The sequence below is a fragment of the Cornus florida genome, unplaced genomic scaffold (genome assembly GCF_030987335.1).
Source record: "Cornus florida cultivar Cherokee Brave unplaced genomic scaffold, ASM3098733v1 CherokeeBrave_3.0.0_Hap2_Chr05, whole genome shotgun sequence".
Lineage (NCBI taxonomy): Eukaryota > Viridiplantae > Streptophyta > Magnoliopsida > Cornales > Cornaceae > Cornus > Cornus florida.
Genome location: NW_026775575.1, coordinates 103,258,709 through 103,267,614, shown reverse-complemented (window position 1 = coordinate 103,267,614; position 8,906 = coordinate 103,258,709). Strand labels below are relative to the sequence as shown.

The window sequence follows — 8,906 nt, the reverse complement described above, 5'->3', positions numbered from 1 at the left end:
GGATCAGTTGTATCAGAAGAGTTTATTAATTAATGAAAATATATTCTGAGGTTTATTATTAGATTATCATTTTAGTTTCTTGTCAGTATTTTATTTATTTTTCTTTATTCTTTTGTACTCTGTGTTCGTTTATTACCAATTTGTTTTGATATTCTCGGGTATTCGGGTGTGGGCCTGGCCAACCTGTATTCAGGAATTCGGGGGTATCACATACCCTACTCCTTGATTCGGCGTCCAGGTATGCTTCTCGAGTAGGTAGGGTAGCCCGACCATTACGAGAGCATTGTGAGTTCGGATGGGAGAGAAATGTTACAAGGAGAGACTTATGTTTTTTAATTAAAAAAAACAAAAACAAAACAAAACTAAACTGACTCAAATCTAACTTTTGACGAATTGCACAAGCCCGAGAGGTTGAGCAACTCCTTACATAAAATTATGTTTAGTATATTTCTTATGCTATTTCCCTAGTCGATCAAATAATGCATTGCATTCTACAAACCCTCATCACGACACATCCTGTAGTTTATATATTCGGGTCACGTGCTCCACACATAACAACATGAGGAAGTAAACTATTCAAATCGGGATGAGCTACGTAGCTTGATTCGTAGAGACACTCACCCATCCTTCCTCCTCGTTGACATGTAATAATAATAATAATAATAATAACAATAATAAGCGACTCGAATCCTGCCCTTGACGAATAGCACGAGCCCAAGAGATTGAGCAACTGCGTGTATAAAAACATGTTTACTATATTTCTTATGCTATTTCCCGAATTGATCGAGTGATGCATTATATTCTATGGACCCTAGTTATGCCTTATAGGAGTATTTTATATACCCTCATGGGGTTGTGTTCCATGCGCGGAACAACTTTTTATTATTATTATTATTATTTTTCATGCTGAACATCTCATTCTTTCTCAAACTAAAAATAGAAGAAATCAACAAATAACAATTTGATAAAGTAAACTACTCAAATTTGGATGAGCTGGGTAGTCTAATTGGTAGAAGCTCTCACCCATCCTCCCCCCTCCTTCCTGGTATTTAAAAATAAAAAAAAAATAAAAAAAGGGCTCAAATCCTACCCTAGACAAATAACACGAGCCCGAGAGATTGAGCAATTCTGTGTATAAAAACATATTTAATATTTTTCTTATGATTTTGAAAGTTCCACACCTATTGTTATTGACATGCAAAAAGAAAATACTATAGAAATCAAATTAAAAACATACTTAGAAAAAAAAAGAAAAAAAAAAAAATTATTATTATTAACTTTAAATGAGCCAAAACCAAGTTTGACATGGGCTAAATTTTTTTTTTTTTTTTTGATAAGTAAGATTTTATTAAAAACGCTCAGAAAGGGGAGCGAAACCGAAAGAAACAAAAAGAACACAAGGGTCAAAGGGCGCCTTAAACCTTCAGAGAGGTCAAAAAAACAATAATTTCCTCCATAGATCATAATCTCTCCCTGAAACCCAACAAAAAAGAGTAGAAATAACAGAGAACTTAAACATAGAAACATGCTTCTTTTTTCCGTCAAAATATCTCCTATTTCTCTCAAGCCAAATACACCACCAGATACAAAGCGGCGTAGCCCTCCAAGCATCCCTAATGCCAGCCCCAACAGAGACGCCTCTCCAAGCCTCAATTAACCCTCTAAAGGAAAAATGCATGGCCCAATGAACCCCAAATAAACGAAGCATCAAATCCCAACAATCTCTGGCCATGCTGCAATGTAAAAGGAGGTGATCAACAGATTCCTCATTACACAGACACATGTAACAGTGATTAACCACCACCTGATTCCTCCTCCTCAGATTATCCTAGGTTAAAATCTTACCCAGAACAGAGGTCCAAGCAAAAAAGGCGACCTTGCGGGGAGCCTTTAACCGCCAAATAGACTTCCAAGGGAAGGGATCTCCATGACCAACCGAAAGGCATCTGAAAAAGGACCTAACCTCAAAAAGGCCATGCGAGGTAGGAATCCAGAACCACCAATCCGATCCCCCAAAAGAAATCACCTGGCTATACAACAGCTCCAGAAAACAAGAAACATCCTCGATCTCCCAATCCTGAAAATGCCTCCTGAAACGAACATTCCAAAACAGTCTCCCGTTATCAAGATGATAACAGTCAACAACCATGGCCTGTCAATGGAAGCAATCCTATAGAGCTGTGAGAACGCGAGAACATGAAGGAGATCCCCATACCAGAGATCCATCAAAAAACTGATCCTCCTTCCATCTTTAATAGGAAATCAAACATGCTTGCAGAAATCATCCCAACCCCTCCGAATGAAATGCCAAACTCTCACCCCCCTTGGACCACGCATCTCCAGGGAGCACCACCCACCACGACTTTCCCCAAATTTGCTAGCAATAACTTTCCTCCATAACCAATGCCTCTCGATCCCGATCCCGATCCCAAACCTCCAGAGCCATTTACCAAGAAGAGTCTTATTAAAAGGTAACAACCTCCGAAACCCTAAGCCTCCAAATCGAATTAGACGGCACACTTGTTCACATCGAACCAAGTGAAATTTGAACACTTCACCTCCCCCCCCCCCCCCCCCAAAGGAAGTTGCACTGCAATCTTTCAATTCTCTCAGCCACTGAAGAAGAAATCTGAAACAGAGACAAGAAGTATGTAGGAAGGCTAGAAATGGTGCTTTTAATCAGGGTAACCCGACCCCCCTTGGACAGGTACTGCTTTTTCCAACCCGCCAACCTCCTCTCGACTATGTCCACAACCGGATCCCAGCTCCCCACACATCTCGAAGGGGCACCCAAAGGCAATCCTAAATAAGAAATAGGAAAAGAGCCAGTGCAACATCCAAGGATGTGAACAAACAACTCAATCTCCGGAACATCCCCAACAGGCACAAGAATACTCTTTCCAACATTAACCTTAAGGCTAGAAACAACTTGAAACCAAATAAGAACACATCTCAAATACCTCAGCTGGGACGCATCCGTATCACAAAACACAATAGCGTCATCTGTAAACATCAAATGAGAAACCTCCAGTTAACTAGCAACATCCCTGCTGTAATACCCCTAATTTTGTAAAGGATATAATTGGAATTTACATTTTTATTTTTGTGCATTTTAGTTACTTACGTGACTATATGTGTTATGTGGTTTCTGTTTTGTGTTTAATTGGTTAATTGTTTTCTTTACTTGGATTGGTTGTGTAATTGATTATTTTGTTTTTGTCTAATTATTTGCATTAATTGGTTAATTGTTTTTATTTATTTAATTAAATTAGTTGTAAATTTTTTAATGTCTTGTTAGGTTAAATTATTAATGTATTTCATTTTAATGTAAATTAGGGTTTTAGTTTGATGGACCACGTTATTGGGTTGATTAGGGTTTAGTTGGGTGTCCATCCTTAATGTAAATAGACGTAGGGTATATATGCCTATATATACTGTTATAAATCTGCTTAGGGTTAAAAGCACCAACCCTATTCACGAACAGTGAGCATATAGAGGGACGTGAAAACAGAGAGAGAAAACTGTAAGGAAAACAGAGGGATTTGTTGTTAGGGTTTCTACTGCGGATTAAAGGACGGGCCTAGGAGGAGGGAAGGTTGCACAATAGGAGATTGACAATGAATTGGATGTCGTCGGAAAACCTTAGAAGACGGCGACAAGGTTTTTATTCAAAGACCACAGAGGCAAGTTCTATTCTGTCTCTCTCCCTTTGCCCTGTGTTCTGTGCACCTAGATAATCTCTAGGGTTTAATTAATCAGGAACTGGAATTTACATGGTTAATATATGCTATATTGATGGCTGTTCGTTGTTGAAATTAAATCTGTTACAATTCGTGCAAGTCTGTTTAGTTTGTTTTCTTAAAGCATGTAAATTCTATTGGAATTTTAGTTACTGTATTTTCTTTCAACAACTGTAAAAGAATGATTGGGATGCTACTGGGATTAGTTAAGACTCCTAAGTTCAGTAGTGAAGAGGAACAGAGGGGATTGGAATGGAATTGATATTGCAAAATAGTTTCAGTTTTATTCCGAAAGCATGTTTCGTTTCGATAACAGATTTAGTTTTATTTTGATTTCAACTTCTGTAAACGAATCATGGGAGTGTTACTAGGGTGCTATAAGACTCTTAAGATGAGTTTTAGAAATCAACAGAGTGGTAGGAATGGTCCAGAGACAGAGCAAACAGACTGAAACGAAGCACCGGGGACTGAAGGCTCTCAAAGGAGGTGAGAGCCGGCTCCGTAGAAGTGGGAGCCGGCTCCCACAACAAGTAGAGCCGGCTCTAAGGAGTCCTAGAGCCGGCTCTAGGCTGAAAAAGAGCCTGCTCCAAAATTTGGAGCAGGCTCCCTTTTTATTTTACGATTTGTTTTAATTTTTTTTTTAATTTTCTACGTACTGTGCTTACTATTGGGCATGGGTTTTAAATCTGTTGGGTCTGGGGTTCCACAGAAAGCTTAGAAGGCTGAATTTGGGTGTTATTAGGACCTTAAATTGATTAGGGTTTAATTCTAAATTGTCGGGGCAAACAGTGTAAAAAATTAAGACACTCCCTATGTTGTTAACAAATGGAAGATAAATGAATTGTTGAATTAAATTTCAGCAATTTGATGGAATATAATGTGTTTATAAAACTTGTTTTAGAATGCATTCAAGTGCATGATAAGGTCATTTAATTATTAATTTTGATGGAGCAGGCTCCCTTTTTATTTTACGATTTGTTTTAATTTTTTTTTAAATTTTCTACGTACTGTGCTTACTATTGGGCATGGGTTTTAAATCTGTTGGGTCTGGGGTTCCACAGAAAGCTTAGAAGGCTGAATTTGGGTGTTATTAGGACCTTAAATTGATTAGGGTTTAATTCTAAATTGTCGGGGCAAACAGTGTAAAAAATTAAGACACTCCCTATATTGTTAACAAATGGAAGATAAATGAATTGTTGAATTAAATTTCAGCAATTTGATGGAATATAATGTGTTTATAAAACTTGTTTTAGAATGCATTCAAGTGCATGATAAGGTCATTTAATTATTAATTTTGATCTATGCATGCTTAGGAGGCTAGTTGCTGAATTATTAAATCGTTTCCTACAACTATATGGTTAATGCTTGGATTTAAATTACGGAAATATTAAACAATCTTCTAAAATTGTTTTAGCAATTTATTGGATAATAATAGGATTATTTAACCTATTCACATGCATGATGGAGTCCCTGACATATTAAATTTGGTCTATACATGCTCTGGATGTTAGTTGTTGATTTATTAAATCGTCTCCTGCAACTATATGGTTAAATGCTTGGATTTAAGTTGCTGAAGCTTTAAATATTTTTCTGCAATTACTTGGATGGTGGTTTATGGGTCTGTAAATTATTGAACTGTTATATATGTTGTAATTTACATGGATATGGAGGATTGTATGTACCGGTATGGGACGGTGACATACTAGGGACGGTTTAGCTCAAAACGCATAAACCTAACCTAATGGATTAATGGAATGGATTGAAAGATATCGAATCCTAATTGTGACTAAGTCAGATCAGCTGTAACCAAGTTGGATGACTTCCTGGATTAACGGATGGTAGTTAAGTCATATCCATTAAATAAGTTGAGTGACTAACTAGTTGGTTTATTGTATGTCAGTTTAGTAAATATTTGAACTGCATACCCTGGATTTGGACGGACTTTATATATATGTTTATGGTACCACGAGTTGAGCTTGAGTCTCAGACTCGTTGGTTAGGGTGCATATATGCAGTGGATGCGTAGCTGGCTATAATAGGTTGAGGTGTACCCTGTTAGGTCTAGGTACTCATGCCCACCTTTGGGTGCGTTTTTGCATGTTGCCTTCTATTCAGGTTGAAACCCCCTACATAGTCCAGTGAATGTCCCTTAGTGTGGATATTTATATATGTATGGACTAGATAGCTATTGCTGAGATATCTAGGGTGTATCTGCGTATCGGGTCACCGTCTGGATTGCAGTTAGGATAGAACTTGCATGTGGGCCTGACCCACTCTTATTTTTACAGTTGTTCGTCAGTTCCAGGCTAAGAGCTTGATCGTGCTGAGCAGATACAGTTATTCACTCCACCGACGACGTAGGAGTATTTTCTTCTTATTATGATCGTTGGTTGTCTTTGCAGTTGTTCATGTTCAGTATTGGAATATTTTTAGTAGGGGTCCACGAGATGGATTCCCGAGTTGTATTAGAAGTAAAGGAGAAGTTGGTGTATACAAACTAGTTCTTGCATATGAAGTTTATTCGGAGGTTTTTCCATTAAAGGATTTTCATTTTAGTTCTTTTCAGCAAAATTTTATTTATTCCTGTTTCCTATATTGTATTCTGTGTTCGTTAAATTGCTAATTAATTTGATATCCTTGGGTTATCGGGCGTGGGCCTGGCCAACCCGCATCCGAAAATCTGGGGGTATCACACCTGCCCACCCGAAAGCCTCTCAAAAAACCCAGCTCCATAGCCCTCTTTAGCAATCTGCTAAGAGCCTCCATCACAAAAAGGAACAAGAAAGGGGAAAGCGGGTCCCCTTGTCTCAAACCCCTCGAGCTAGAGAAGAAACCCGTCAGCGCTCCATTCACAAGGACAGAGAAACAAGCGCTAGAGGAGCAAAAAAGAATCCATCTCCTCCACCGCCCACCGAATCCCATCCTCTCTAACAAGTAGAGAAGGAAACTCCAGCTCACATGATCGTATGCCTTTTCAATATCTAGCTTACAAAGAACACCCGGAACACCGCTGCTCAAACGGGAATCAACACATTCGCTAGCAATAAGAACAGAATCCAAGATCTGCCGACCTCCCACAAAAGCATTCTAAGACTCATAAATGACACCATCCATCACCTTTTTCAACCTAGAAGTTAAGACTTTTGCAATCAACTTGTAAAACATCCCACCAAACTAACAGGGCGGAAGTCTCTAACATCCATTGCCTCTCCCTTCTTCGGAATAAAAACAATAAAAGTTGCATTCAAACTTTTCTCAAAAGAGCCCTGCGCACGGAAGGCATGAAAAGAGCCCGTCACCTTTTCACGAACCACCTTCCAACATTGCAAAAGGAACCTCATAGTAAAACCATCCAGTCCAAGAGCTTTATCCCCATTACAGCTCTTCAGAGCAGAGAAAACTTCCTCTTCTGAAAAAGGCTCTTCCAAAACAGAGCCCCCCTCTCCTGAAATAGAATCGCAATGAAGCCCATCAAGCAAAGGACGCTAATCGGCTGACTCAGTGAACAAAGTCGAAAAGTACTCAGAAAAGCTCTTACTAATCTCCTCCTCTTTATTAATCAACACCCGATCCACCCTAATCCTCCTAATGTGGTTGCCCCTTCTGTGAGCATTGGCAAGTCTATGAAAGAATTTAATGTTATTGTCACCTTCTTTAAGCCACAAAGCTCTAAATTTCTATCTCCATGAAATCTCCTCCATAACAGCAATCTCAGCAAACTCTGCTTGACACTCCACCCTCCTAAGTTTCAAAGGACCCGTCAAAAGACCCTGATTATCCATCTTATCAATGTCAGCTATCTCAGAGAGAACCCGATTCTTTCTCCAGACTAAGTTACCAAACACCTCTTTATTCCAGACTTTGAGATCATTCTTCAAACAACGCAACTTGCCTGCCAAAAAATGACTCAGAGTGCCAACCACTCCATACCCCCCCCACCAGGATCGAACTCGCTCCAAGAAACCTTCAGCCTGGAGCCACATATTCTCAAATCGAAATGGGGATCTTCTGCTATGCAGCCCGCCACAGTCCAACAGCAACGGAACATGATCAGATAAAGGACGAGCCAAGATGGTCTGAACAACATCAGAAAACTTCTCCTCCCAATCACTCGACACCAAGAATCTATAAAGACGAGAAAGAGAAGGAGGAGATCGACCACTGGACCAAGTGAAAGACCTACCCACCAAAGGCAAATCAAACAAACAGTAAGCATCAATAAACTCTGAAAAAGCCATCATATCAGTTGTCCATCTGCCCCCCCGATACACCAAGGCAACGACCATCGCCTACGAATCTTCCCCAGCTCCTCCAAAAACAAATGGCACTCATAATCCTCCGTAGGCCCATAGACTCCAGAAAAAACCCACCGAAAGCCATCCTCCACCATGGATAGAAAACAGGAAACCAAGAAACACCCAACCTGAGAATCCAACAAAGAGATCCAACGGACATCCCACATAATCAGGATACCACTCGATGAGCCAATCGCATCCAAGACACACCACTGCACGAATCTCCCACCCCACAAACTTCGAACAATCATATCCGTCATAGAAGCAATCTTTGTTTCTTGAAGACATACAAGATGACCACCCGCTTTCCGAATCAACGATTTCACCTCTTTCCTTCTAGCCTGATCGTTAAGACCCCGGACATTCCATGAGAGAATTTGAAGCTTCATAAAATAGAATTGACCGTCTCACCCCTCCTCCCACTGGCCCTCTCTCTAGCCCCCCTCCTCCTCCTTTCATAAGTAACAACAGTCGAGGGACTTGGATCCCCTCTCTCCTCTCTCACCACTGGAGCACTCCCCCTACAATCTATTCTATCAGCAAACTGAGCATTAAGAACATCTAGGAATAGATTAGTCGCCTCCTCCATCTGACCCTCAAATGACACACCCAAAAGAGAACCTATCTCGACACCATTTTCTTTCATCCAATCATTCTCCAAATCAGCCAACCCTGCATCAAATCCCCTTCCTTCCGCATAATTCTCTTCTTGTCTAACAACTGCCAAAGGAGTAAGCAAATCAACATCAGACTCACATCCGTTCCACAAAACCATGCCCGCATCCCCATGATCAGAGGAACACGACCCATCCTCCCTATACTCAACAGATGATAAAGATGGAGAGCAACAAGAAAAAGGGGTTCCAAACAC

At 40.0% G+C, this 8,906-nt stretch overlaps 1 protein-coding gene across 1 annotated transcript; it reads right to left on the bottom strand.

The window, feature by feature from the left end:
* Window positions 1-2,675: 2,675 nt before the first annotated feature.
* On the bottom strand, window positions 2,676-8,424 carry LOC132309882 (uncharacterized). Its single transcript, XM_059808142.1, has 7 exons — window positions 8,012-8,424; window positions 7,461-7,919; window positions 7,279-7,361; window positions 6,920-7,185; window positions 6,436-6,827; window positions 2,856-2,918; window positions 2,676-2,802 (listed from the first exon to the last, which is right to left on the bottom strand). Exons 1-7 carry the CDS (start codon window positions 8,422-8,424, stop codon window positions 2,676-2,678), a joined length of 1,803 nt encoding a protein of 600 aa, XP_059664125.1.
* Window positions 8,425-8,906: the final 482 nt, after the last annotated feature.